At 55.3% G+C, this 25,818-nt stretch overlaps 10 protein-coding genes and 1 non-coding gene across 11 annotated transcripts; 6 read left to right on the forward strand and 5 right to left on the reverse strand.

The window, feature by feature from the left end:
* The first annotated feature begins 48 nt into the window (after nucleotides 1-48).
* Nucleotides 49-2,310, forward strand: P884DRAFT_215678 (glycosyltransferase family 22 protein). The gene is made up of 4 exons (XM_069439274.1): nucleotides 49-333; nucleotides 409-639; nucleotides 705-877; nucleotides 926-2,310. The coding sequence occupies exons 1-4, from the start codon at nucleotides 55-57 to the stop codon at nucleotides 2,241-2,243; spliced, it is 2,001 nt and encodes a 666-aa protein (XP_069302153.1). The 5' UTR covers nucleotides 49-54; the 3' UTR covers nucleotides 2,244-2,310.
* Nucleotides 2,311-4,941, reverse strand: P884DRAFT_215679 (uncharacterized protein). The gene is made up of 7 exons (XM_069439275.1): nucleotides 4,771-4,941; nucleotides 4,587-4,675; nucleotides 4,367-4,509; nucleotides 4,156-4,302; nucleotides 3,673-4,094; nucleotides 3,580-3,616; nucleotides 2,311-3,526 (listed from the first exon to the last, which is right to left on the reverse strand). The coding sequence occupies exons 1-7, from the start codon at nucleotides 4,802-4,804 to the stop codon at nucleotides 2,575-2,577; spliced, it is 1,824 nt and encodes a 607-aa protein (XP_069302154.1). The 5' UTR covers nucleotides 4,805-4,941; the 3' UTR covers nucleotides 2,311-2,574.
* Nucleotides 4,942-5,334: 393 nt separating this feature from the next.
* P884DRAFT_t10 lies at nucleotides 5,335-5,434 on the forward strand. The gene has a single exon. It is a non-coding gene; the product is annotated as a tRNA-Val (tRNA).
* Nucleotides 5,435-5,972: 538 nt separating this feature from the next.
* On the forward strand, nucleotides 5,973-7,478 carry P884DRAFT_266358 (kinase-like domain-containing protein; the record flags this gene model as incomplete). Its single annotated transcript, XM_069442024.1, has 2 exons — nucleotides 5,973-6,559; nucleotides 6,629-7,478. 2 exons carry the CDS (start codon nucleotides 5,973-5,975, stop codon nucleotides 7,476-7,478), a joined length of 1,437 nt encoding a protein of 478 aa, XP_069302155.1.
* Nucleotides 7,479-7,926: 448 nt separating this feature from the next.
* Nucleotides 7,927-8,871, reverse strand: P884DRAFT_189027 (uncharacterized protein; the record flags this gene model as incomplete). Its single annotated transcript, XM_069437406.1, has 2 exons — nucleotides 7,927-8,666; nucleotides 8,736-8,871. 2 exons carry the CDS (start codon nucleotides 8,869-8,871, stop codon nucleotides 7,927-7,929), a joined length of 876 nt encoding a protein of 291 aa, XP_069302156.1.
* A 1,918-nt stretch (nucleotides 8,872-10,789) lies between these two features.
* Nucleotides 10,790-12,822, forward strand: P884DRAFT_12945 (uncharacterized protein). Its single transcript, XM_069437196.1, has 7 exons — nucleotides 10,790-11,162; nucleotides 11,260-11,269; nucleotides 11,338-11,431; nucleotides 11,497-11,549; nucleotides 11,617-12,129; nucleotides 12,188-12,441; nucleotides 12,500-12,822. Exons 1-7 carry the CDS (start codon nucleotides 11,098-11,100, stop codon nucleotides 12,708-12,710), a joined length of 1,200 nt encoding a protein of 399 aa, XP_069302157.1. The 5' UTR covers nucleotides 10,790-11,097; the 3' UTR covers nucleotides 12,711-12,822.
* A 751-nt stretch (nucleotides 12,823-13,573) lies between these two features.
* On the reverse strand, nucleotides 13,574-16,413 carry P884DRAFT_266361 (uncharacterized protein; the record flags this gene model as incomplete). Its single annotated transcript, XM_069442025.1, has 2 exons — nucleotides 13,574-16,326; nucleotides 16,383-16,413. 2 exons carry the CDS (start codon nucleotides 16,411-16,413, stop codon nucleotides 13,574-13,576), a joined length of 2,784 nt encoding a protein of 927 aa, XP_069302158.1.
* Nucleotides 16,414-17,211: 798 nt separating this feature from the next.
* On the forward strand, nucleotides 17,212-18,541 carry P884DRAFT_215694 (uncharacterized protein). Its single transcript, XM_069439276.1, has 3 exons — nucleotides 17,212-17,697; nucleotides 17,756-17,979; nucleotides 18,043-18,541. The coding sequence occupies exons 1-3, from the start codon at nucleotides 17,623-17,625 to the stop codon at nucleotides 18,470-18,472; spliced, it is 729 nt and encodes a 242-aa protein (XP_069302159.1). The 5' UTR covers nucleotides 17,212-17,622; the 3' UTR covers nucleotides 18,473-18,541.
* A 967-nt stretch (nucleotides 18,542-19,508) lies between these two features.
* On the forward strand, nucleotides 19,509-21,270 carry P884DRAFT_215696 (ribonucleotide reductase; the record flags this gene model as incomplete). The annotated part of the gene is made up of 3 exons (XM_069439277.1): nucleotides 19,509-19,538; nucleotides 19,604-19,870; nucleotides 19,926-21,270. The coding sequence occupies 3 exons, from the start codon at nucleotides 19,509-19,511 to the stop codon at nucleotides 20,871-20,873; spliced, it is 1,245 nt and encodes a 414-aa protein (XP_069302160.1). The 3' UTR covers nucleotides 20,874-21,270.
* Nucleotides 21,271-21,825: 555 nt separating this feature from the next.
* On the reverse strand, nucleotides 21,826-22,912 carry P884DRAFT_215698 (signal recognition particle 9 kDa protein-domain-containing protein). Its single transcript, XM_069439278.1, has 2 exons — nucleotides 22,602-22,912; nucleotides 21,826-22,540 (listed from the first exon to the last, which is right to left on the reverse strand). The coding sequence occupies exons 1-2, from the start codon at nucleotides 22,671-22,673 to the stop codon at nucleotides 22,097-22,099; spliced, it is 516 nt and encodes a 171-aa protein (XP_069302161.1). The 5' UTR covers nucleotides 22,674-22,912; the 3' UTR covers nucleotides 21,826-22,096.
* Nucleotides 22,913-23,125: 213 nt separating this feature from the next.
* P884DRAFT_282110 (WD40-repeat-containing domain protein) lies at nucleotides 23,126-24,616 on the reverse strand. Its single transcript, XM_069443580.1, has 3 exons — nucleotides 24,406-24,616; nucleotides 24,112-24,346; nucleotides 23,126-24,055 (listed from the first exon to the last, which is right to left on the reverse strand). The coding sequence occupies exons 1-3, from the start codon at nucleotides 24,544-24,546 to the stop codon at nucleotides 23,295-23,297; spliced, it is 1,137 nt and encodes a 378-aa protein (XP_069302162.1). The 5' UTR covers nucleotides 24,547-24,616; the 3' UTR covers nucleotides 23,126-23,294.
* Between the last annotated feature and the right edge of the window lie 1,202 nt (nucleotides 24,617-25,818).

Consider the following 25,818-nt stretch of genomic DNA (forward strand, 5'->3'; position numbering starts at 1 on the left):
GCCGCCTCCTGATGACCCCTTGATTCCGGGCACAGCAGCAACCTGCAACCCGCCATGAATTCCAAGCCGGCCCCCGAAGGGCTGCCGGGACGGCATGAAGCGGGTTTCGTCGGAGAGCCCCCGAGACCGAAATCAGAAAGAGAAGAAAAACATGAGGTCCACGCGCAGGTCGCAGCTGCCCAAGTCGGTGACATCCTCAGGGTGCTGCTTCTTTTCCGGTTCATCAATGCTCTCTGCGTGCGCACCTTCTTCCAGCCAGATGAGTACTTTCAGGCTCTCGAGCCGGCATGGCGCGTTGCGTTTGGAGCCGATAGCGGCGCATGGCTAACCTGGGTACGTCTTTGAACTTCGGTCCCCGCAACATTCTCTTTTGATGATTGCTGTTCCTGACGCGGGATGACAACTCAGGAATGGCAACACCAGCTCAGATCGTCATTGCACCCAGCCATCTTCGGCCTGGCTTACAAGGCCGCCGAAAGCCTCATGAGCTCGCTGAGCTTGTTCCCGCCGTTCAAAGCTCTGATGCTTGTGGCCTTACCTAGGACACTGCAGGCCGTGTTTGCCGCGCTGGTCGACTTCTACACATGGAAGCTGGCCATGGATATCTACGGGAGACAGAGCAATGCTCCGTGGGCTGCAGTGAGTGGTCTTCTCTCTGACCAACGCTGTCGATCGCGAAGCTGATCGAAGCTGATCCTTTATAGCTCTGGATGACGGTACTTAACCCCTGGCAGTGGTATTGCTCCACCAGGACCTTCTCCAACTCACTGGAGACGACCCTGACAATAGCTGCCCTGTGCTACTGGCCCTGGGAGGTCTTGGTTGATACGAAAGCGAGCAGGAGCCAGCCGTTGCAGCAAGAAGGAAGGCTCTCTAGGTAGGTTCTGGTGATATCGAGCACCCCGAACCCGGCTAACACGAGTAGTCTCCGTATATCCCTTGTGCTCGCAGCCGTCGCCGTGATGCTGCGGCCGACCAATCTGCTTATATGGCTCGTTGTCTCGGGCTTTTCACTTATACGGCTGACCCCCCTTGGAAACTCGCCCCTGCAGACGTCAACCATCGTTGTTCTGCTCCGTGAGAGCATCATTTGTGGAGCGACGGTTCTCGCAGTTTCTCTGATCTCAGACCGCTTGTATTTTGGCTTCTGGACGTTCCCGCCCTACAAGTGGTTCTATTTCAACATCTCACAATCCCTTTCCGTCTTCTACGGCCGCATGCCTTGGCATTACTATGTCTCCCAAGGCGTGCCCCTCCTCACCACCACATTCCTCCCATTCACCATTGTCGGCCTCTACAAAGCGACCTCTTCAACCAACACTCTCCAATCACGAATTCTCAAGACGCTCAACCTCTCCGTCCTGGCCATGATCACCATTCTGTCGTTCATCTCCCACAAAGAGGTCCGCTTCATCTATCCCCTCCTCCCGATGCTGCACATCCTCTCGGCGCCTTACTTTACGGCCTTCTTCACTCAGCCCGCCTCTTCCTCCGCCGCGCCACCGTCCGACGGCCCGGTCAGCCTTCGCCGCAAATTAACCCTCGCCAATCTCATTTCCCTCAATATTCTCCTCGCCGGCTACCTCTCTCTGTTCCACCAGCCCGCGCCCCTTTCAGTCCTCTCCTTCCTCCGGACCGACTTTGAGCGCATCCACCCGGACGCCTTGGACATCGATGTTCCGGCCTCCCCAGAAGGAGGGAAAGGTGAGAAGGAGCTCTTTGCCCTCTTTCTCACCCCCTGCCACAGCACCCCGTGGCGTTCGCACCTCGTCTACCCGGCCTTGCGGGCCCGCGCGCTCACCTGCGAACCGCCGCTGCATACCGCCCGGGGGACCAAGGAACGGGAGACTTACCTGGACGAGGCGGACCGTTTCTACCTGAAGGATGCGGACGGGATGTACGGGGTGAGGTTTCTAGGTGAGGAGATGTGGCCACTCGCGGCTGGAAACGAGAGCACAGGAACAGCGAAGAGAAGGGTTGGGGAGGTACCGAGGTACATCGTGGGGTTTGAGGGAATCGAGCCTGTGTTGAGGGCGTTCTTTGAGCACGGTAACGACGGGAAGGAGGCGCCGGGGAAGGAGATGGGTGTCACCCTCACGAGGGTGTGGTCGGCATGGAACGGGGCGTTTAACGATGACTGGCGAAGGAGGGGTCGCTTGGTGGTTTGGGATACGGGACTTTATCAAGGCTCCCCTGGAGAAGAGAACAGAGAGGAGGAGGGCAGGGTTGTTGATGAGCTCTGAAAGGGAGGTTACGTGAGGCAGGGAGTGTATAACATGAATCGAATTGTAAGATAATGCAATATAAAACCGAGACCGCGGTAATTTCGAAAGCCAAGTCGGCTTTGATTGAAAAAAACCTGGCAAGGGTAGATTTGGGTATTTTTTTTCTCTGCTTGCTTGACTGCCTGTCCAGGAGAGAAAAACAACACGAAATATTCCGACCGCTGCCTCCTATGATGGCTTATATGGAGGACGCGAAACGCCGGCCCATTGCTCATAAACGTCGTTGTAGCTGTGCTGCCTCACCATACGCAGCTCTCTGCCCCTTGGAACCTCTGCCTGTATCACACACTCACGATCTGGCAGCTTCCAACTCTAGCTCGAGTTGCCGGATCCGCTCGCTCTGGTCCTGTGTGCCTGTGCCGACCCTCTTCTTGAGCGTTTCCACCTCGGCAGCCAGACGAGAGATGAGCTGGGTCTGGGCTGTGATCTTTTCCGTTTGCGCGCTGATGACCTGGCCTTGCTGCTCAATCAGCTGTTTGATCTGCGCCAGAGAGGCCTCGAGGGCAGGGCTCGCCGGCGAAGCCGAGGCCGCAGGACGAGTGGCAGGTGCCGCAGATGGCTCCGAAGACTTGACCGGCGACGAGGGTTTTGCTTGAGGTGGAGAGGCATTAGTTACGATGGGCTCCGGCTTGGCAGGAGACCGGACAGGAAGAGTCGTGCGCGGGGCGGGGCGCGAGATCTCTTCGAAGCTTGAGGTCTCGTCTTCATCTTCAGCTGCCTCAACATCTTGGAACTTATTCGCCATGGCAGACATGGAGGCCTTCTGGTCTGCCACCGTCGCCGGTGCACGGACCGGGGTAGGTGCCGGCTCGGGCTCCTTCTTGGGAGCCGGAGCCGGTGCCGGCGCCTGGGCAGGAGGAGGCGCAGCAGCGGGAGACGGTTTGTAGTCGGCGGGGACTTCGACCGGCGCTTTGCCTTCATACACGCTTTCCAGGTCAATCTTGGGCGAAACAGCTGTCTTGCCATCAAACCACTCCTTAGCAGACATAGCAGGCTTGAGACCGGTGGCGGGAGGATAGATGTCGGACTGGAAAGTCTCGGCACGGCGCGGCACGGTGAAAGAGATGGGCTCGATGTAGGTGTCGTTGACGGTCTTGTAAGCCCGCATCACCTCGTTTTCGTGGACATTGATGCCGCGGCGCGGCAAGAAGGCGATACCGCGCTGGGGATCCGCAGACTTGTACTCGGAGAGGAATTCGAACTTGTCGTTTTCGTACTCGAAGTAGCGAATGTTGCCGTCGCTGGGACAATCAGCAGGTGCATTCTCGTTGTTGGAATGTAGAGCTTGACATACCCCTTTCCTGCAAGATAAAGGCAGTTTGATCCCTCGTCTGGCGGACATTTGGTTAGCAATAGTTCTGCACATTGAGGCATATTGCCGGCTTACCCCAGAACGGCATGCAGACGCCAGAGATGGAGTCGAGCGAGGTGAAACCGCCGATGGGATCCTTGCGACCTGGCTCCCAGAGACCAATTTGCCGCTCGCTCATTCTGGAAAATCCAGTGGTAGCAATGCGGTTATGCTCGCCCATCCACACTGCGCGGCTGTTTTTGGCCCCTTCGTGGCCCGGATATTCGTGCACTGGCTTCTCCTGGCGCACATCCCAAACACGCAGTTTCTTGTCCCTTGAGGTGGTCACAAGCATCGCGCCGTTCGCGCTCCAAGACAGACTTTGTACCACATCGGGGTGCTTAAGCGTGAGCCCAGCCTGACCCGTACCAATATCCCACAGCTTGATGGTCAAGTCGCCAGAAGAGGAGGCGAGGATGTTCTCGGCCGCAGGGTTGAAGAGAACATGGCCGACTTTCCTACAAAGCAGTGAGCATGAGCACGGAGACGCAGACTCCTGGGAAATTCGGTGGATCACACCTTGAGTGACCAGCCAGCTTGCTGACCGGCGACACATCGGTGATCTCTTCAGCGTCGGTGTAGAGGGTGAAGCCCTGGGGCACCTCCCAGATAAACACCTTGCCGTCGTCGGATGCGGAGGCGATGAGACGGTCGTTGTGAGGGCACCTGTGGCAAGATCAGTCTCGCATCTTCCACCTCGCAGGATCGCAGTCGAATGCTTGCGACGCACCAGTCTGTGTCCAGCACAGCAGCAGTATGGCCCCGGAACAAAGGTATTTGGTCTGGCAGCTTGCCGCGCTCGTTCAGGGGGATGACGGCAAAAGCACCACCGCCACCAGATTCCCAATTGACGGAGAGGTACTCGGGGTTAACCTAGCACAGCCCGATTGTCAGTAGCCAGTTGGAAGCGATACAATGCGGGGCATCTTTTGAGAGCGAGAAACACACACCTTCACCAGGTTGGTGTCCCAAGCATTGCGGCTGATATGGAGATTGTCATAGCAGAATTCCTTCTTTGTCGGCTTTCCAAAGACATGTCCTGGTTAGAGGATCGGTCAGCAGCTGTCGCATGCGAGGCCGCTGTCTTGTCGCAGGAACGGAGCACGCGAGCGCGTGTAGCTCAGAGATGCCTACGATATTTCGACGCGCGAACAAATCGTCCGGCCATTGCATCAATCGGCTAAAAAGAAGGAAAGAATCTAATGCTAGAGGAAGGCGGGTTGCGAGAAAGATATGTAGGTGACGGCGGCGGCTTGTCTTGCGACAGCTCCTTGAGGTCTGTTTAGGAGAAACCGCACAGTGGAGTCTTCGGAGTTGGAGGTCCCCCGTTCTCACTCAGACGGGGTTAACTATGCTTGGCAAGGTAGCACACCAGTTCCCCGAGCCCCCTTTAACTTAACTTAGCACATGGCCCGTTCACTCTCTGTTCCTAGATGCTCTCTGATAGGAGCTTGCTGGGTTGCCCCTCCTTACCTCGAACCATATGCGCTCGAGATCACAGTGCTCAACTGGGAGAAGGGCAACGATGTCGAATAATGGAAGACATGGTCCTGTCTTGTGCACAAGAGTAAGAATTTCAAGTTAGACACTTTTATCTTGGGTCGGTCCTAGTGTGAGCAAGCTTATGATCCTGCGGATGCCAAGAAGTCTTTGGGTACCCCGCGATAATCCCTGAATTTGGAACCTGCTTCCACCTAAGGCCGACTGGTGTAGTGGTTATCACGTCTCGTTCACAAAGTTGAACTCAGCTGGAGTAATTCCACCGAGAAGGTGCCAGGTTCGATCCCTGGGTCGGTCATTCCTTTTGTCTTGGAACTCTTCAATATTTTTGTCATATGTGAATGCGAAGCAATGATGCTTCTTACTGCACCGCGTTCTTGTCGTATAATACCTACCACCGCTTCTGGAGGGTAATCATGGCGCCAATCAGAGAGAGCTTCATGAGAACACCAAGACCGCGGGGGAAGGTGATATCTGCTAATTTCTGGAGTTACGTTTTTTTTTTTTTTTTTTTCACGAGCCAGAAACGGTGTGTTTGAGAGTGTTATGCAGAGGCAAAGAGCCTGATGACAGAGCATGTATTCAACGAGGTTCGATGCTCACCAACCAAGCTTTGACCAACCAGGCAATCTCTAAACACACGAAAGCTTGCTTCGGCAATCCATGCATCAAGCCCCGAGATGCACCACTTCTGCTAGACTAGTTATTCTCCACAGACGGTCGCAAGAGACCGTGCGGTGTAACACAGCGGCCTCAATTCGCACCTCGCTACATCGACTTTATACGAGGACCACGGCTCCCAGACGGTGTCGACTGTGCGACGACCTGTTGATGCGATGGCGAGCAAAGCCAAGTCCCGCTGGGCGGACGACGAGGCCGACGCAGAACTCGAGGCGCAATTGAAGAAGGAGAAGGAGGAGAAGAAGCGGCTCAAGGCCGAGAAGGCTCGCAGGCTTGAAGCAGAGAAGCAAGCTCGGGAAGCTGCTGCCGCGGCCGCGGCCGCAGCACAAGCACAAGCACAAGAACAAGCAGAGGGCGACGGCGCAAACGGGCCTCCAGCCAAGCGACGAAGGATATCACCCGAACGCGAGACGGCGCAAGCTGCCGGGACATCTGAAGGCGGAAACGATGCACCACAACTTCTACGGTTCGATGGCGGCGTGTTCGGCAAGTCTCGCAGCGTCGAGAACTACGACAAGCTCAACGACATCGAGGAGGGCGCATACGGCTGGGTGTCGCGGGCGAAGGAGGTTACCACAGGCGAGGTGGTTGCGCTCAAGAGGCTAAAGATCGACCCCAACGACCGCGGCGGGCTGCCGGTTACCGGACTGCGCGAGATACAGATCCTGAAAGACTGTGATCACCGAAATGTGGTCAAGTTACGGGAAGTGGTCGTGGGAGACGACACGAGCAAGATTGAGAAGTTAGTCCCCCCTCCCTCTCTTCGAACGCCATTTTAAGCCTCGTGCTCACGCTGTTCTCGTCGTTCCAGCATCTTCCTCGTCCTCGAATTCCTCGAACACGATCTGAAGTCCATCCTCGAAGACATGCCCGAGCCGTTCCTCGCGTCCGAAGTCAAGACCCTCCTCCGACAACTCGCCTCGGGGGTAGCCTACCTCCACGACAAGTGGATCCTCCACCGCGACCTCAAGACCTCCAACCTCCTCCTCAACAACCGCGGCCAGCTCAAGATTGCCGACTTCGGCATGGCGCGCTACGTCGGCGACCCGCCACCGAAACTAACCCAGCTCGTCGTCACGCTCTGGTACCGCGCCCCCGAACTCCTCCTCGGCGCGTCTCGGTATACGGGCGCCATCGACATGTGGAGCGTAGGCTGCATCTTCGGCGAGCTCCTGACGCGCGAGCCGCTCCTCCAGGGCCGCAACGAGGTCGACGAGCTGACCAAGATCTTCGAGCTCTGCGGCGTCCCGACCGAGGAGTCCTGGCCGTCCTTCCGGCGGCTGCCCAACGCGCGGGGGCTGCGCCTGCCCTCGGGCGGCAAGGCTACCGGGTCCGCCATCCGTGCCAAGTTCCCCTTGCTCACCGCTGCCGGCGTGAGCCTGTTGAACAGCCTGTTGGCGCTGGATCCGGACAAGAGGCCGACCGCGAAAGAGATGCTCGAGCACGAGTACTTCAAACAAGACCCCAAGCCGAAGCAGGAGGCCATGTTCCCGACATTCCCGAGCAAAGCCGGGCAGGAGAGGAGGCGGAGGCGGGAGACGCCAAACGCGCCGGCGCGGGGCCAGCAGGCGGCGGATCTTGGCACCGTGGATTTCAGTGGGATATTCTCGGGGAGGGAACGGGAGGAGAGGGGAGGGGGGTTTTCGCTGCGGATGGTGTAGCGGCTGCTCCGTGGCGCATATCCTACTAGGACGGCGTTCGTCTGGTTACCGATCGGTAAAGTGCCAAAAGAAAGTCTGAAAGACGCATGAACGTCGTAAGATATGCTTCATTAAGCTACCTGATAGATATGCAATGTCATGACGCGGAGATGATGCAACAGATGCTGTCACCCCGTCCTGGTCTTTTTTCGATGTTGAGCCCGACCTGGGCAGAGAGTGATGGTCCGAACAAAAATGCTGAACAGTACTCGATCCAACGCCCTTTCCGCTCTTTGCACTCCGTATTAGTGTAACAAGTTGACCGAAACAACACGACCGTATGCCATCCCAAGAAAAGAAAGAAAAGAAAAGAAAAAACACATTACAAGGCATATATCCGCTGTCACCACCATTCCCACCCCTTCCCACATATTTCTTTCCACCTCTTTCACCACTTCCGGAGCTCAGTTTAAAAAAACGCTCCGAAACCGGTAACAAACCAAGTGAAGCTGAGGACCGTCACAACGCTCATCACGACGGCGACGCCCACCGCGCGGTTGTCCAGCCCGGATGTGGCGCCGTTGCACGACGCACACTGCCACCCGTCACCGGTATCGGAATACGGTTGCGGCTCGTACAGACCAAACATAAAGCCCGAGAAGGGAGCGAGATATCCCGGCTCGGGCGTCGCGCTGATGCCGCCGTCGGCGTCGGCAATCACGAGCGTGTATTGCTCCGTCAGGAGCGGGTCGGCCACATGGCTCTTCTGGAACTGCTCCGTGTCCCACGTGTACGAGCCAACCGAGCTGTACGACATGTTCTGCGTCAGCGTCCACGGCTGTGGCACCTTGCTGCACTTGAGGTAGAGGTCGATGCCCGTCGGCGTGGCCTGCACATCCGTGTAGTTCCATCCCCACGTCACGTAGTCGCCAATCTTGTATAGCTGGTAGCCATCCGTCGCGGCAGGCGTCACCATTACCACGCTGCCGACAGGGTCCTGCGGGTCGAACTCGGTCTTCTTGGGTGCACTCGAGCGTGTGCTCTTGCCCGTCTCCTTGGCGGTGCGGGTCCCCGACGTAATACCACCCGTGTTGAGGTTTGTCGTAATAGGGTCTGATGTGTCCCGGGAGGTCGTCGACGACTGTTCATCGTTGTTGTTATCGGACGCGGAAGTGGAGGGTGTGGGCGTCGGCGTCGGAGAAGAAGAATCTGCAGAATGCATGTTAGACGAGCGTGCATGCACATACACATAAAGGGTGTCGCTGTGATGGTACGTACCATCTTGGGAATCATCCTGTCGAACCACCAGCGTATCGAGTTCTGGAAGCCATCTTGGCCATCCTAACGCAGAGACCGCCGGCGTCAACGACAGCAACGCCACGGCCAAGTGGCCGGCAGATAGAGCAGCCTTCATGACGGCGGGGTGTTCTTTTGCTGCTAGAAGGGAAGACCACGGACGACTGCGGACAGCGTCCTAATTATTTCAATCTCCGGGCTCTACAACAGTCCAACCCGGAGACTCTTTTGAACGCCAGAAAATTGGTCTGTGGTGATGGGAGGAGGAGAGTCGTCTTTGAGACGTGGCAACGGCGTTGGCGGCAATCTGCCCCTATTACTACTGGTCGACCAGGAATCGGGCCCGAGCGAGACGACGGAGACACCGGACGAACCGGAGAGTAAAAGCGTAGATAGCTGGAGGTTTAGAGCTCAGGAAAGCAGATAAAGCGAGCGTTCAGACGGGAAGCGAGCGTGGTTGCTGAAACAAACAGGTCGAAAACGAGGGGTTCTGAACGACTCTGGAAGCTGGAAGCAGAACGCAGCGATCGGGAAACGGTTGGAATGCAAGATTGCCCAGCCTGAATTTGATGGAATCCGGCGACTGGGCGGGCTTGGCCAAACCTTGGATACGCTCGGAGCCTACCAGCCAATGGAAGGAGCGGCTGGGCCAAGCTGGGCCCAGCACCGGTCGCTGAGTGGACAACCAGGGTGCCAGTGGGCTGACCGGATATCCCCAGGCCAACACGTCAACTCGTATTTGCGGCGAGGTGCACTCTGGTGCCGTGCAGCAGCATTATTTTTAGCGGCTGCTCCAACACGAGGATCGAGAATGAAACCCTGATGGCCCAGCCGCGCGCACTCATGTATTCCGTACATGAATGTACACAGCAACCTGATTATTATCGTGTGGATAAGAGGCGACATTCCTCGGCAGCAATCGACCACCTATTTATTGTCTTGTTCTGTCACTTCTCTCGGCGCCGAGCACATCGTCACAGCCAACAAAACAGGTGGTTTTGTTCCCGGGCATTGCCAGACAGGACCCCAACCACTGTCGAACCATTTTTGCGCCTGCACTGAAAGCTCTTCTATCGCCAAAGCATCTGCTCCGTGCACTAGATTCTCGGGCGACACCAATCCAGTGCAGAATTTTGTTGCCGCGAAACCTCTGCCTCAGCGCCCGCCTTTCGAACTTTGTGTTTCGCAGGAGCACTCCTCAGGAACGTTCCTGGGTCTGCAACCTGCCATAACGACGGCCCACAGCAAGCGGCGTCGAGGGGCTCAAGCGTGTGCCACCAACATTCGTGCGAATACAATGCTTGTTTAGCGGATTTTGGTGAAAACAGGTGAAGTGAGCTCATACCAATCTGTGAACCTGACTAGCTATCTCATTTGGCTAGTATCATCGGGCTTGATGATGATTCACCCCCAGCAATTTGCAGCGCAGATCACGGGCTATACCATGATTCAGAACTCATGGGGACTGAGTCTGGGTAGCGTATCCGGTCTACGAAATAGCTTACACAAGGATAATCCTTGGCACCAGGTGCCTGCCCGCGAGGGTGGAAACCATAACTAAGCAGAGATGTGGTTTTCTGGCTCACTGCCATTGATTTGACTTTCCTTTGAGTAGCTATCCTGTGAAGTTTAACTGACTTAAGCAGTAGACCACGATTCCTGTCTCCCTGGTCCCGTTCTGCCTGCTGTCGAAGCCTTTTCATTAGGACAAGGGATTGGTCATCTCTTCTCGTTGATGGCGCAAGCCATGATGAGACCCCTCCCAACCAACGGATCAGAGGTGACGCAATTAGTTAGGTGCTGATGAAAGTTCCAGTCCCCAAGGACAGGCTCGTCCTCTAGACAAGAGGTGCGGATGACCTTGGTGGTCGGTACATACACGTTTCCCAGAGCCGCTATATTCGTGCTGCATCTTCCAGGAACAGAATGCTGATCGTCCAGGTACGGATAGTGTAGCGGAGGTCATGGATCGTCTCATCGCTCGATTGCACTTGCCGGGAGATGGAAGTTTCCATATAGCATTTTAAGTGGTGGTCTGTGTGCCAGTCCAGCACGCAAATCGTTGCATTCGCAGCCAAGGATTGGCGGGCACAGCTGGATACCACCTAGGTACTCCGCAGTACGGCCTCGTCACTGCAGCTACTAAGTGCTTAATCGCCTTCCATTGGTACCTTACCTATCGAGTGTGTACCTTAAGGCACCTACCTCCTTCACAGCCAACCAACTATCCCCAGAGGGCAGCCGCTTGTGGGAGCGAGGTCTTCCAGAAGCAGGCAAACCTCCAGAGATCCTTTTACTCTCTTTTCCAGGCTTCACTTTTTTTATTCTGTTTCGTAAGGCAACTATGACGTCGCCAGAGGGCAACACAGTTACGATTGGCCGCGAGTATTTCAACACGCTCCTGCGAAGGTATGTGCCTGCCGTTCATCGTGTGGTCGGCTATCGCCGCAGTCCCGCAGCCATGGGCGCCCAAAGCTAACATGCCCCGCGCGGCGCTGCATCATAGGGCAGAATATGTAGGTCATGACATGGTGTTGTTAATACCATAATGCCAGTCAAACCGGGCACTGCTGACCGTCGCAAGAATTCCAAGCCTCTTGAGCCAACTGGAAATTTTGCTTCTGTGGTCGTTTCGCGGGCCGAATATGACAACCTTGTGCTGATCGCCAGACAATATGGTACGGCCCAGTCCATCTGTATGCGTCTAAACTGACCCCAGAATTCGTTGGTTGACTTGCTCCAGGCAATCTCAGACGGAACCTCCTTCGCGGCGGCGTAGGAGAGGAGACAGTAGATGTATGGATCTCTATATATAGCCTTGGGAACGGCCGGTCGGCCCGCGACAGCAGTTGACGGATGGCAGCTTCTTAGCCAGGACGATGAGACCATCCGAAGGGCGCCCACCTCGGCGGTGACCCTACAGGCGGATCCCAACGAAGACGGAGGCGCCCGCCTAGACTCGCCGACGCCGGATCCATCGGCTGCTTATGCCCAGCAGAAAGACACGCAGCACAGCCCCCGGCATGGTCGCTCGGCATGGGCCGACAGTGATGTGGACGAAGCTGATAACGACGACGAGAACGGCGCCAGTGAGGCTGGTTCGCGCCCCGAGGACCGCCCTGGCGCGAGGTATACTAAACTCCAGGGCCAGCGCCCGCAGTTTGAGCGCCAATGTGCCCGTACCCTTCAGCTGTCCAACCTTGCAGAAGGCACAACCCATGCCGACATTGTGAATGCTGTGCGTGGCGGGATGCTCCTGGACATCTTCTTGCGCAGTCACGATCGCTCCGCCACAGTTTCTTTCTTAAACTCGGAGGATGCGAAAAAGTTCTATGAACATGTTCGCCGGCATGATTTGTACATCAGGAACAAAAGGGTAGGCAAGGTTTCCGGTCCTGGTTTTCCCGTTCTGTTATCATTGACACGGTCATCAGGTCGAAGTCAAGTGGAACGACCGCCAGTTCATCCTTCAGGGTCACGTCGCGAACAAGATCAGCATGGGTGCCAGTCGCAACTTGGTGATCCAGGGGTACGATAACAGACATACCGAGGACGTCATCCGCGGGGACCTGGACCATATCCACACCCTGGTCGTGGTCAAGATCGAGTTCGTCGGCAGCAGCTGTTACATCGGCCTGAACTCTGTCCATAACGCCATCTACGCGCGCCAGTGCATGCTGACTCGCCTGTGCGTACCCAACCCCTCGCTGCCCCTCATCCACCGCCGAGCTGACAAGGAGCAATAGGCGATACAAGGGCAAAAAGATCAGCTTCGACGTCGACGAATGTGCGCAGCCTTATCCACAGCCAGCGCCCAAGCCGCGAAAGGAGGTGGCCCCGCCCAGAAAGAAACTCGCCAGGGTGCCGAATCGCTTCCAGCTGCTGAATCCGGACGACGGTGACGACGAGATCGCGGCAACGCTCGGGACCAAGAATGCGGTAGGGATCACGGCCTAGAAGTAAGTGTTACATCACCACGCCTGCTCGGCTCTCTTCTTGGAGCATTAGGGATGGTATGTCAATGGTTAGCTGCAAGCAGCTCGAACGGGATTGCACGGGAAATATTATGACTTTCATGAATCAGCAGAACAGGGCAGAACATGACAGAACCAGGAGGAGATATGGCTTGATTTGTACCGGCGGCTGGCGTTTGGAATGGATACCCGTGCTGATCTTCCGGGATGATATATGGTACGCTGACTGGCAGCCGGGAACCATCAAGAAGGCCGCATAGTTGTTCACTTTCTTCAAAGGTCGGCCGCGCCGCTTCTCTGCAGGGCGTCGTAACATCATCTAGTCTGGACAGCTTGGTATCTCAAGCGACTTCACATTGCGCTTGCGGTAACGGCCTGGGACATCTCTCCTATATGGCTGGTCTGGGATGGCTCTATTCTCCGTGGTGTGCTGAGGAGAGTGCACAGCCCCGTAGAATAAGCCAAATAAACGTTCTGCCGGTTCACCCATATGAGTAGCAGGCAGTTGGAAGGGCAAAACCAGGAAACCAGAGAAGTACGCGATGGGCCGGGCTCCAAATTGACTATTTTATAGCACTATTTGCTGGGCCCGTGAGAAATGCAGCGCTGACCGAGAACCAACGCACCGAGTCGCTGCGCGAAAGGGTGCCGCAGTTAGCTTTGAAAACGATTCCCGACCCGAATCCTCTTCCTGCGCCCCCCAACCATTTGAGACCCAGAGTCCGCCGCCTCGTTCGATTCCTGACATTGTCCCGATATATGTGTTACAGACCGGCGACTCTGCGGCGCCGGGGATACAAACGAGTCAGACCATCCAGCTAACAATGCACCATTCTTCTCATTCCTTCACCGCCCCGCGTTCGTCACGGATTCCAGGTACGATAGGAGGAAGTTCCGGTCCGCCGGCGAAATGAGTGTTTGGCTGCCACGCCGCGATGTTTGTCCGCTGCCACCAGTGCCGGAAGGCTCATTTGATCCAACCGACGCAAACGAAGCCACGAGCGAGCGAGGGGTGTCACCCGAACGGGGCTGTTCAAAAATCGTGGTCTCTTTGCCCTTGCCCTTCGCCTCTGCCGTAAACCCTGTTGGTGAAGCCTGTTGTGACTGCTGCTGCGGCTGCCCTTTGCTAAAAAGCGAGAGAAGCTTTTGTTTTTGCTCAGGATTGGAGTCTTTGCGGCGCTGCTGCATGCCTATCGACTGTTGGAACTGTTGCTGTTGTTGGAATGGGGAAGCAAAATAGGTGCTAGACGGTGACTGCGATGCGTAGGGGAGGCTGGCCGCGTGAGCGGCTGCGTAATTCGGCTGTGGAGATCGCTTGGCTTCCTGTTCCATGTAATGTGAAAAGGCTCGGTCTCGCGGAGAGGACATGCCTTGGCGGCCAGTGTTCCCGGCATCCTGCCATGTAGAGCCCATCGGGCTGAGACGCTGCTGCAGTCGCTGTATCTGGGCTTGTGCGCTTGCGAAGTCCTGGGAGTTACTGTGCTCTCCCTGCTTTGGCCGACTCAGAATTTGGACAGGCCGATAAGGCCGGTTCGATTCGGAATCGGCCCTTCCAGGCGTGTGGTTGGCTCCCGAAGCCGAGGCAAGCAATTCGGCGGCAGACGTCGCTTTGTAGCCCGGGCTCCCTGTATCATTATGCCTGGTGGTTCCGGAACTCTGCTGTGAACTGCCAGGCTGCATTTTGATCTCGTTACTCAACGGTGACCTGGGGCCTGCTTTTTTGAACATTTCCAATAATGCAGAGCGATGGGTGTCATTCGGCTGGGGAAATCTGGATCCAGCCTGCGGGTCAGACGGCTGTATCGCACGTGGCGACGCCCCTGCAGCCGTCACGGGAGGCATGGGATGAGGCAGAAACTGTGCTGCGGGATTTGATGCCTGCGTTGTAGAGGCGTTCGCCCAAGATGCCGAGTGGTACTGGTTCTGCTGAACCGACACTGAGGCGGGGTTCTGGGGAGCACTTCCGTGGGCTTTGTGTTCACCGCCATCCCGCGTACCATGCTTGAAGGTATTCAACAATGCCATAGCGTGGTCCGTTAACTGGGCTGGTTTTGGTGTTTGCTGCTGAGTCGCGTACGAATCGTTTGCGCCAACAGTATACGGACTTGGAGCTCCAGGTTGATTATACTGACCGCCGGCCGGAGCATGCGGACCTCTCTGATAACTTTGTTGCCCACTCTGCTGGCCATGCTGGCCCCCTTGACCAACCGCATCTAGGAGCACCGGGGTCGGTAGGATACCCCTGGTAAGCACAGACTGCTGGACCTGCGGGGGTAATGGTTGTGGGTGTAGAAGAACCGGCTCGCTGCGTTGCGGTTGTGTAGAGCTAATGAATGGGTTGCGGCCGTATGTTTGTGACATGTCGTGGGCGTGGGCATGGGCACTGTCTTGACCGGCATATGCAGGAGCCGTATTCTGCATTGAACTTGGCGGGACAGGGAGATTCGATGGCGGTTGATAGTGAGGAGCCGGCTGCCCGTAGGTCGAATCGTGGTGGTGCGGGGCGTGTGCTCCGGGACCACTCGTGTGAGCGAGATCCGGTGCAGTATTCGAAGTTTGAGAATGAGGATGGTGAGGTTGCTGTGGAGCTTGCTGAGACTCTGCGCTCTTTCTTAAAAGCGCCATCAACGCTTCTCCCTTGCTGGCGGTCGAAGCAGAGGGGCTCATCTGCAGGCCCTGAGTTGGCGGTTGGACTTTGAGAAGGCGCTGGAGTTCGCGCGTCGCACCCTCCATTGTCTCGATTGCTGGGGTGCCATTCGACGGCCCAGGGACAGGCTCGACATGAGTGCCGATATCGTCCTCGGTGAGAGGCTCTTCGGCGGGAGGGTGAGTGGCCTGGTGAGAACTGCTGGCGGCCGCTCGGCTGGCGTCTTTTTTCTTTTGTTGAAGCACCCACTTCTTTAAGGGGACAAGAAACGGGGCAACCATATAGAATTTGTTGGCGTTGGACGCGGCGGCAGCATTGTCATGGGAACTGTTACCCTTCTTCCGAAACGCGGGCAGCTCCGAAAGCTTGTACCACTCAACCTTGCTGATCTCTTTCCGCGTCTTGGGCTCGAAGAGGGTGTCCATTGGAACGTTGCGGAAGATGTATAAACGGATCTGCTGCTCCCGCATGGAGACCTGGATGTACTTCACTTCGTCATCCTTTGGCACGAGTCCTGCTTGCCTAAGGTCGAAGCCAGTCTCCTCGTATACTTCGCGGATGGCACAGTCAAGGTCGTCTTCGTCTTTGTTGATCTTGCCTCTGGGGAAGCTCCAGTTTGCGCCCTTCTTCCAGCCCTTGACAAGCACCGTGGAGTCCATGGCCTCATTGAGCAGGATGGCACCCCGAACCGGGACTCTTGTCTTGTATTGCATAAACTCTTCGAACGCGCGCATGTGGTTCTCGGCCGAGAAAGGCGCCAGCAGAGGACAGTGCTGGAATATCCTGAGGCAGAAACTTCGGAGGGACATGGATGGCAGAGTCGGGTCCAACGGGCGAATGAAATCTTCGTAGAACCATTGCGCCTCTTCAACTTGGAAACATATACGCGCGACCGATGACAGATCCTCCTTTGGGAGGTGGATGATAAAACGGACGCAAAGGTCGTCCAACCCTAAGCACAAGTCAGCACGACGCCGTCAATCTCCCAGGCGATATTTAATGCCCCACAATCTTCGAGTTGCATCTTGTTTTCGGCCATGGCGACGTCTTGTCACGAGCATATCCACGGCGATCGATGAGGAATCGATGAGCGTTTTCTGGCTATACCGAAGATTTAGGGAAGGTAGGATTTCGATCGGGCGTCTTGCGAGTAGCAGGCTGGTCGGGTTGCTGTCGTGAATCGAGCCGAGGGCGGGGGCCAAGCTGCAACCTGCCCACAGATGTGTTGCAGGGACAACAAAACAGGGACAGATGGCTCAGCCAATGGCCGTGGTGCACGCTTCAATTGAATATGTGGGAATATGCCCGTCAGCGTCAGAATGAGAAGCGATCGGGCGTTCCGAATATCGCCTGGGAGGTAAAACTTGGAAGAATTTGACTCGCAATGTGTGCAGACGTGGACGACATTCATTTGTCTGGGCCCAACAGTCTAACGATAATGACGGTTGCGTTGGAGGGGAGATGTGGCGGCCTAACCAATGCAAGTTCCCACCGGAGCGCAAGGCAAGCCACAGATATAAGACTGTGGCAGTGCATTGTTCGTGCGCAGTAACTAGAGTGCCTAAGGAATAATAGGTACTGTGCGGAGTACAGAGCTTGCCCTGGCATTAGTGTCAAGAATTCTTTGTAACTCGTTACCGAGCTCAGGTATTTACGCCGTAGTAGATCTACTTTGTACTGTAGAAGCTTTGATTGGGCCCAGAGACTGGGTCCTGGCCACTAGTAGTAGTAAAGATGCCTTTCGACAGACAGGAGCCCTCCAATCCTGGATGTCGGACGTCATCGCCAGAATCAAGGCTTGAATTGCACACCAATCAAGGTTGGGATGACAGCTCAGTGGGCGAGAGCTGACACCAATCTCAAGCAGAAATGAAAAGAGGCGGCCCGCACCAAGCTATAAGCCCGCAGCTCTAAACCACTTTGGCGAAATCCTTCACAAGCCACGAACATCAGACGACCAGAATACTAGACGGTGGTTCCCCAGACTAGCGTCAGAAATGTTTCCAAACCGGGCCTCATAACCGCGCGCCTGAAACTAGACAAAGCGTGCCGGCCATCCATATCACAGCCAGCCGCTGCGAGCTCGAATTGACAGCCATCTCACCCGGTGCCATGTGGGCTTGAATGGAGCCGATTTTCCTTATATCCTGACATCGCTGCCCAGTGTTTCTCGCACTTTCTGTCTCATATTTCATTCAGCAACAACCTCAAGCATTTCTGAGTTTCGAGAGAAGAGTGTCCGGCCACTATGGACGCCGCTGCAGAGGGAAAAGAGCTAATTGGTTTTCTGGAGAGCTGTAAATCAAAGCGACCTAATTCGGAAGTAAGTGTGACGGGCCGTGATCTTCGCCAACTTGAGATGCTAATGTTTTCAACGCCAGTCTCCATGGAAAGACGACAGGGAGAAAAGCTGGCCAAAGCGCAGGAACAGGAAAATCTTTCGGGATGAAGGAAAAGTATTATCCGCTAAGAATATATTTGATGAAGATGACCTGATACACCTAGAAACGGTGTGTAAGAGGGCACACTATTTGGACCAGCGCTTCCATTGTTGCTGCTTCGGCGCGAGCTTGGGATGGTCTGCAATCATCGGCCTCATTCCCATGTAAGTTTAATTAATAACTTCAGCAGCCCTGGGTGGCGCACTTCTTGCTGACGCCATTACTAGTATAGGCGATGTCCTAGAGATAATCCTGTCGATTTCCCTCGTGAAGGAGGCTTCCAAAATCAAGGGTGGCTTGCCCGGTCGCGAGAAGATGTGGATGTACTTCTACATCGTACTTGACTACTTAATTGGCTTCGTCCCCATCCTCGGGGATCTCTTCGACGTTGGGTACCGTGCCAATACTCGGATTGCCTGGCTGCTGAACGATCACCTTGTGGACAAGGCAATTGAGAATATAAGAAAGGAGACTGGGCAACCAAGTGGCACCAACGAACCGAAGGATCGCGACCTGGAGCAAGGCATCGTGCGGCATGTTGAATCATTCGAGGTTCCAATGACGGTGCCGCCGGCCCGAACAAAACCCCAAGGGCGCAATTTGACAGGACCGCGCGATCCTAGAAATCCATATCGAACGCAAGGGCGGCGTCATTGAGCGAGCTGGAAGCTAGGTGGATAGCTTGGATACCTCTAGACTGGAACCACGAGATTAGATTAGTGTACTGAAGCAGTTTCCTTTGAATTCAGACATTCTCGCTATGGCATCGTTTTTCGATAGGTAGGCAAGATAAGCAGTGCTGACTTTTGGTCTGGTTGAAGAAACTATGACCGGCCAGTACCAGGCTAAGTCGTCTGCCGGAACAGTCTTCGAGTTGTAATGTCGCGTTTTAAGTAAAGAGTTTGGCTTCAGGGTAGTTCGGCCACCCAAATGTCCACAGTCCGTGATTATTTGTGATTATGCTACGATGACAAACAACACTTCTCTGCGTGACCCGCGCGTGGGCTACCAAGGATGAGCTCCATTCGGCGGCCAATGCCAACGGCCAGTACCGGGGAACCCCACCGGAGACACCTCCGTCAGTCCTGTCAGGAACGTAGCAAAAGTATAGACGGGAGGTTCATAGCCACTCAGGGAAGCTAGAGAAAAGAGTTATCTTGCCATTCCTGGGTTAATGTTGACAAAAGCACTCGGTTAATAATTGTCGTTGAACGACACCGAGAATGGGACGTCTCTGCCTGTAGAGAGCAATGGAGTGTGTCATAGTGGGGTCATGATTAGCTTGGACCAGCTTGAACACGCGAGAAAGCTGCACCACTTCTTGGCTGTCTCGGCCGGAGATCAGATTACGCAGTAGGGCGAGGTATCTCCGACCAGGCTAACGTGCCGCAAGTGGATCGATGCCTGGGCAAGCCCTTGGGGGTTGGTGTGTTGACGCCGCATTTACCGGAGCGGCACGGGCCCAAGTCGCGTCGACGCGAACCCCTGCAGAACAGATTTAGCAGGGTGGGACCGCGTGCAGACGTGCTACATTTATATTGAGTCGCGCTCGCAGTTCTTCCTCCTCTTCAGATTGCACAGCTTCCAACCCATTCCTTCATCACCACCAACAATTGCCTCTTGACATCCTACACTCGGTGGCAATTCCTCGTCACTTGATCCCACAAGACGCACTACTTCCATCTCACATACAATGGCCGCGCAGGTTACCCCATCGAAGCAGGTCAGTGCCCCGCGTCGCGCTTTACGCGTCGACTTTGCCCATCACTAACGAGGCTCGAATTGCAGGCTACCTCGGCAATTGAGGCACTGAAGATGGAGTCTCCTGTCAAGAAGCTTGATTTCTCCTCTTCCAACAAAGAGAACGCGTCCTTCGATGCCGACCTCGCCACCCTGGAGGCAGAGATTGACGCCAACCACCAGAAGAGTGTCATAGGCAAGAAGGAGGCGCCAAAGCCCGCGGTGGCCCCTACCATCAAGCCTGAGGAGGCCGACGAGCCCCTTCTTCAAGAGAACCCCCAGCGCTTCGTGCTGTTCCCCATCAAGTATCACGAGGTACGCGACGCGCTCGAACGCGTTAAGTGGGACGCGTGCTAATGGGGCACTGCAGATCTGGCAAATGTACAAGAAGGCTGAGGCCTCGTTCTGGACCGCCGAGGAGATCGACCTTTCCAAAGACCTTCACGACTGGAACAACAGGCTCAACGACGATGAGAAATACTTCATCTCGCATATTCTCGCTTTCTTCGCCGCATCTGACGGCATCGTCAATGAGAATCTGGTCGAGCGCTTCAGTGGCGAGGTTCAGGTCCCGGAGGCCCGCTGCTTCTACGGCTTCCAGATCATGATGGAGAACATCCATTCGGAGACCTACTCTCTGCTCATCGATACCTACATCAAGGAGCCCGCTCAGCGCTCTCATCTGTTCAATGCCATCGAGACCATCCCCGCCATTCGCAAGAAGGCCGACTGGGCCCTTCGCTGGATCGCTGACAAGAAGTCCACCTTTGCGCAGCGCCTCGTTGCCTTCGCTGCCGTCGAGGGTATCTTCTTCAGCGGCGCCTTTGCGTCCATCTTCTGGCTCAAGAAGCGCGGCCTTATGCCCGGCTTGACCTTCTCCAACGAGCTGATCTCTCGCGATGAGGGCCTCCACACCGACTTTGCTTGCCTGCTGTTCTCGCACCTCAACCACCGCCCCAGCAAGCAGGTGATTGAAGACATCATTGTCGACGCCGTCCGCATCGAGCAGGAGTTCCTCACTGAGGCCCTGCCTTGTGCCCTGCTCGGCATGAATGCCAACCTGATGAAGCAGTACATTGAGTTCGTTGCCGACCGCCTGCTTGTTGCCCTCGGCAATGAGAAGGTGTATAGGTCGACGAACCCCTTCGACTTCATGGAGAACATCTCCCTCGGAGGCAAGACCAACTTCTTCGAGAAGCGCGTCGGCGACTACCAAAAGGCGGGCGTCATGGCCAGCACGAAGAAGTTTGTCCAGGAAGATTCCGATGAGCCCAAGGGAGAGAACGGCGGCGATTTCACGTTTGACGACGACTTCTAAGCTCTTGTCGGCTGGATGGTCTGTTTCCTTTGCTCTATAATACCCCTCCCTGTATCGATACATGCTCTCACCCTCTTACGATGTCTTCTGGCCTAGAAGTGGGAGGGTTGTCGGCTTACGTCGCCTCGTGGAGAGGTTGGATATTGTTTTCGCGTGTACAATGCTGCGCGGGTGGGACCGTGTTAGCATGGCGGCGTTGGGCGTTGCTTGGTGGTTCCTGAGTTTTACTTATGAAAGGAATGCTACGGAGACGAAGAAACATCCTTGGCTATGTATGAGTAGACTCTCATGCTAGGGATAGAAACACGAATATGTCCGAAACAGAAATTGTGTGGTCATGCTTATTATTATTATTATTAATCCTACACCGCTATGCCTAAGCACGCCAGAGCCTCTGTAGTTAAATATAAAGGAAACCGTGCCTAATAACTAGGCCGGATAAAAGCCCCTGTCCCCTCCTTTAACGCCTGATCTAGGATACTAATATACTACGAAGAAAAGGAAAAGTGGCTAGAATGGCCCTATAGAGGCCCTGCTTCCCCGTCTAGCCTCCTCGCAAGGCGGTACTCCGGGAGCCTCCCTAGGTCCATTAGCCACTGAGAACCCTCCTTGCCACACAACGGTTACGGGCCCCTAACTATACCCCGTAAAACGAGGTCTAGGTCCCTCTGTGACCGAATTTCCCAGTATTCCCACGTTCGGCTTCTTGGTGGGTTCGGGCACCATATAACTAGGCGCTCTACAGTCTCCCCCCGCTGGCCATAGGCATAGTAGGGGGTACTAACCCCCGGGACTTTAGCCCTAAAAAGGAAGTTACAGAGGCTAATAGCCCCTGTACGGGCCTGTACCAGCAGGGAGCTCTGGGCCTTTGTCAGGCCCTGATGCCTCTGTAGGCCGCCCCCTGTAAAGACTAGGTACGGGGGGTGCTTGTCTGACACACGCCATAGTTATCCTCCTGCCAGCCTGGTCGACCTTCCAACGGTTGCTCCAGCTAGCCACCAGTGCTAACCTGCGGTCATGCTTAAGTGTTCTCCTGGACAGATCCACAACGTATACTATTTTCCCAAATCTTCAGTTTACCGGCCGTGATATGTTGTGCATTCATGATTCGCGAACATGCTGCCCTGGCATGTAGATTTGCATGTTGATTGGACCTTGAACCGCTAACCCCGTGTATCATATCCTTGTATCCAGCACCTCATTAATGACCTTGGGCGACGGCCTCACCTCTTCCCTCCCTTCTTCTTCTTCCCTTTCCCACCTCCCCCACCCCCTTGCTGCTGTTGCTGCTGTTGCTGCTGTTGCTGCTGTGCCTGCGCACCTATAGGCGTCTGCACACCGCTCCCCGTCCCTTCGCCCTCTGTCGGCGCAGGAGCATCCGGCATCGCCTCGTCCTCAGCCTTCTCAGCAATGGGCACTGCAGCCATGTGCCGGCCGAGGGTTCCCAACATCTGGATCAGCCTTGTTACCTCTGCGGCTTTGGAGGTCTTGTATTTGAGTGTCACGCCGCTGTAGGGATCGTAGGTTTTGAGGACAAGATGACCGCGCGGCGGTTTTTCTTGTGTTTCTGGTGGTTGTGCTTTTTGAGCGGCGGCATCCTGGTCGGAGTTTTTGGGTTTCGGCACTCGGCGGGCAGATTTGAGGTGGTATCGGGTGGTGATTCGTGTCTGCAGTTGTCTGGTTAGTGGCTGTTCGTCATTGAAAGCAGATCGGATGTTAAGTTCGTACAGTTGACGGGCGAGCTTGGAGCAGGAGGCTCGACTGATGAAGCCAGTCCTCGGATTTGGCGTAGTAGGGCATTTTGGGCCGAAATCTTCAGACTGACAAGCTGTGACAAGCTGTGACAGGAGAGGATCTCAGGCTTGTGGCGTGTGACCGAGTCGGAAGGTTCACGGGATTTGTCTTGTCTCGAAATTGAGAAAATGCTGTTTCCTGTTTTCCGGTGTCCAACAGGCCGACCACACAGGCTGTTGTTTGTTTACAGAGCTAGTCGGGATGCAGAAGACCCAGTCAATGCTCCCTTTTGATGATCCTTCTTGGAAGTTTTGGTGACATCGGAGAGTTCCGCCATGCACAGCAGTTCGGTGGGGTTAGCCGAATGCGGGGGAGCTTTGCGGGCTATGAATAGCAGATGTCACTGTCTAGCACTGCAGAGACAGGTAGCCAAGGTACTCTACCTGCCTACTACGTTTACCTGGGAAAGCGCCCAGCTACGCGTTTAAGATCTTAAGCTCCCGTAAATATCAAGTCGAGTTCCGGGTCAAAATTTAGTGTGTACGGATGTATAAAATGTCACTTTTACACTGTAAACGCAAATTTATCCCTAAACGCCGCAACATGCAAAAGGGTATCTCGAGCCATCTTGATGCCATTCATTCCCGCCGCCCCGTCAATCCAACCAGCCAAGAATGGGACCCCAATCTATGCATTGGGGTCTGGCAGCCAAAACATGAGTTCTTGATCTGCTGTGGCAATCATGTTGTACCGGGGATTGTACGCCACCACGCCCATCTCACGCTTCTCTTCCAGGACATGTACCGGTTCAAGCACTTTGTCGCTTCCGGGGGTCACGAGCGTGTCCCACACGAGAAGGTCTGACTTCGCGCCGCTCAAGACGTAGCGGCCGTCGGGGGCAAAGCAGCATTCGCCGCTGCTCTCCACGTTGCCTCCGTCGGTCTCTCCCGGAGCCAATCGCCTCGTGCTGGCGCCCGGCTTCTTCAAGTACGCCTTCAGGCTTCCATCAAACGCGTCCAGCAGGAAGTGGCCATCGCCCTTCGATCCCAGGAGCAGATGCTTCCCATCGTTGGAAAATTCAAGTTTCGTCCAGCCTCTAAAAGCGGCCTCTGCATCGGCCGGCCCACGGGCCTTCAGCACGTCAAAGACGGAGAATGGGGCCTTCTCGTATTTTCGATAGTCGTAGAGAAGAATGCTCCCGCTAGCCGGCGAAGCGATAGCAAAGACGTTGCCAGACGGGTCCCAGGCCGAAAGGTACGGCGTGTTCAGGAGCAGTTTGCCGATCCATTGCTTCGTCCCAATGTTCCATATCCGGACCGTGTTGTCGACGCTGCACGAGATGAAGTTGTCGGCGCCGGGGTGCAGGGCGAGATTGGTGACAGCACCTTCGTGACCCTCGAAGTATCGGATGAAGGAGTTATCGTGGGTCGCCAGGTAGCGGATCGCGTCTACACCAGGAGTTAGCGTCCCAGAAGACCAGGCCAAGACATCTAGGAAACCCAACCATTCTGCTGGGTGCTGGCATAGATGATGCTCGAGCTTGTGTGGGTAAACTTGGCCAGCTTCACGCCGTACTTCTTGCTCAACAAACTCTTGTCGTGGCGGCCGTCCTTCACGTTGTAAATCTGAATAGTCTCGTCGCTCTCCGACGTCATGCAAAGCTCGCCCGGGTCGTCAAAGTCAATGGACAGCACGTATGGCCGAGGTTTTCCGTCTTTGATATCATCTCGCTGAAATAGCTGGTATGGAGTCAGTAACACGATACAGGTAGGGGGCCGGGCAGATTATAGATACTCACTTTGGTTGGTCGGTACAATGAGATGACCTCGCTGACGGCTGTAGTGCTGGGCACATTGGTTCCCAATGTTCGTGCGATATTCAGCGACGGGGTAGCTGCTGCCGTCGGCGCATCGTCGATATCCATTGGTGTGGAGGCCATAACTGAAGGCCGGCGCGTGCCGGTATGCTAAGAATTAAGGACGGCCTCTGCACAATAATCCGTACACAGCTGGTGAAAGCTCGGAACACTTGGAGTATGGGAACGAGCAGTTCTGCCAGGCGGTGAATGAACCACCCCTGCTCGAAGTGCTGCAGCTAAGCGCCCGAGGTGTTATTGGTTTAAGCGCCAAAATGGTCAACATTTATTCTGCCATTCATACTCTGTATGAACTCCCTTGTCGTGTTTTGAGGATCTCCAGGTATTTTATGTTTGTTTTTTTAACCTAACCTTGTTGGTTTGAAATTGCCGGCCTAGTTGGTGAAGAGGGTTATCTCTTCTACTAGGTAATTCGTACAGTGCGTAAGGTTCGGACTACACACACTCGGAATAAGTCGCTCGCCCCCGAGTTCGAGGTTGCGCTAACAAACATGTCAACAAGCCAGCTAGACACGAGGCACTGCGTGAGTCTAGCGCCACGTTAAAATTGGTAGACATCCACAGCCATTTGGAATGTTTGAACCTGAAGAGCTGGGATGGAAACAGCCCAGAAATTTAAACCCCTGTTAGGTAAACTGAGAGGCAGGTACAGACGGAGCCTTCACGCTGTGTTCAGGCTCCGAGGCTTCACTGGGAATTATAACTGCTGGCTCTGTCGAGATCTCAAACCCTGGCATTGGCCTCTGGACGATGTCGACACCGGATACGATACAGACGAAGCAACTGAAGATGACTGGGAGCCCGAGCCCCCCGGAGTTTATGCTCGATCGACGCATGACCGCAGCCTTTTTGTTGCCGAACTGCGAATGACATCTCCCTCCTGCCCTGCCTGCGCAGTTATCCTCAATCTCCTTGAACAAAACATACCGAATCTTGACGACGGTCGAAAAGTGACACTTCAAGCGTCGCATAACAAGCTTGTAATAGACGCACAAGAGATCTACAAATATCCCTCTGATGTATTCGAGCTCTACCGGCTCACGCCGCCAGCAGATCGAGACCGAGTCATCTGGCCAGCTGTTAGGGTTGCCCGGTCGCTATCCCCATCGTTCTCGGTCGCAGATGCATCTCCGCTTATAGGATCGTGGCTGGAGAACTGCGAGGCCAACCACAAAGAGTGCGGCCTCGACTTGGAGTTACCCTTGCCCACCCGCGTGATCGCAGTCGGGGCCGCCAACGAGGATCCACGCCTTCACGAGACGGAGCCGGGAGAGACGGGTCAGTACGTTGCGCTCAGCCATTGTTGGGGCCCGCCAGGATCCCTTACTGCGACAA

Source organism: Thermothelomyces heterothallicus (genome assembly GCF_042370625.1).
Source record: "Thermothelomyces heterothallicus CBS 202.75 unplaced genomic scaffold P884_scaffold_1, whole genome shotgun sequence".
Taxonomy (NCBI): Eukaryota; Fungi; Ascomycota; class Sordariomycetes; order Sordariales; family Chaetomiaceae; genus Thermothelomyces; species Thermothelomyces heterothallicus.

Coding starts and splice junctions, on each gene's coding strand:
- P884DRAFT_282110 (XM_069443580.1), bottom strand. CDS start 24,546: ATGGCCTCCACACCAATGGATATCGACGATGCGCCGACGGCAGCAGCT. Junction 24,347..24,405: donor CATTGTACCGACCAACCAAA/GTGAGTATCTAT, acceptor ACTCCATACCAG/CTATTTCAGCGAGATGATAT. Junction 24,056..24,111: donor TGCCAGCACCCAGCAGAATG/GTTGGGTTTCCT, acceptor CTCCTGGTGTAG/ACGCGATCCGCTACCTGGCG.
- P884DRAFT_215698 (XM_069439278.1), bottom strand. CDS start 22,673: ATGCCCTACTACGCCAAATCCGAGGACTGGCTTCATCAGTCGAGCCTC. Junction 22,541..22,601: donor TCCAAGCTCGCCCGTCAACT/GTACGAACTTAA, acceptor AGACAACTGCAG/ACACGAATCACCACCCGATA.
- P884DRAFT_215694 (XM_069439276.1), top strand. CDS start 17,623: ATGGACGCCGCTGCAGAGGGAAAAGAGCTAATTGGTTTTCTGGAGAGC. Junction 17,698..17,755: donor CAAAGCGACCTAATTCGGAA/GTAAGTGTGACG, acceptor TTTCAACGCCAG/TCTCCATGGAAAGACGACAG. Junction 17,980..18,042: donor ATCATCGGCCTCATTCCCAT/GTAAGTTTAATT, acceptor CGCCATTACTAG/TATAGGCGATGTCCTAGAGA.
- P884DRAFT_215679 (XM_069439275.1), bottom strand. CDS start 4,804: ATGGCCGGACGATTTGTTCGCGCGTCGAAATATC. Junction 4,510..4,586: donor GGGACACCAACCTGGTGAAG/GTGTGTGTTTCT, acceptor GGGCTGTGCTAG/GTTAACCCCGAGTACCTCTC. Junction 3,527..3,579: donor CTTTATCTTGCAGGAAAGGG/GTATGTCAAGCT, acceptor TGATTGTCCCAG/CGACGGCAACATTCGCTACT.
- P884DRAFT_12945 (XM_069437196.1), top strand. CDS start 11,098: ATGACGTCGCCAGAGGGCAACACAGTTACGATTGGCCGCGAGTATTTC. Junction 11,432..11,496: donor GCTGATCGCCAGACAATATG/GTACGGCCCAGT, acceptor GACTTGCTCCAG/GCAATCTCAGACGGAACCTC. Junction 12,130..12,187: donor TGTACATCAGGAACAAAAGG/GTAGGCAAGGTT, acceptor CACGGTCATCAG/GTCGAAGTCAAGTGGAACGA.
- P884DRAFT_215678 (XM_069439274.1), top strand. CDS start 55: ATGAATTCCAAGCCGGCCCCCGAAGGGCTGCCGGGACGGCATGAAGCG. Junction 640..704: donor GCAATGCTCCGTGGGCTGCA/GTGAGTGGTCTT, acceptor GATCCTTTATAG/CTCTGGATGACGGTACTTAA. Junction 878..925: donor CAAGAAGGAAGGCTCTCTAG/GTAGGTTCTGGT, acceptor TAACACGAGTAG/TCTCCGTATATCCCTTGTGC.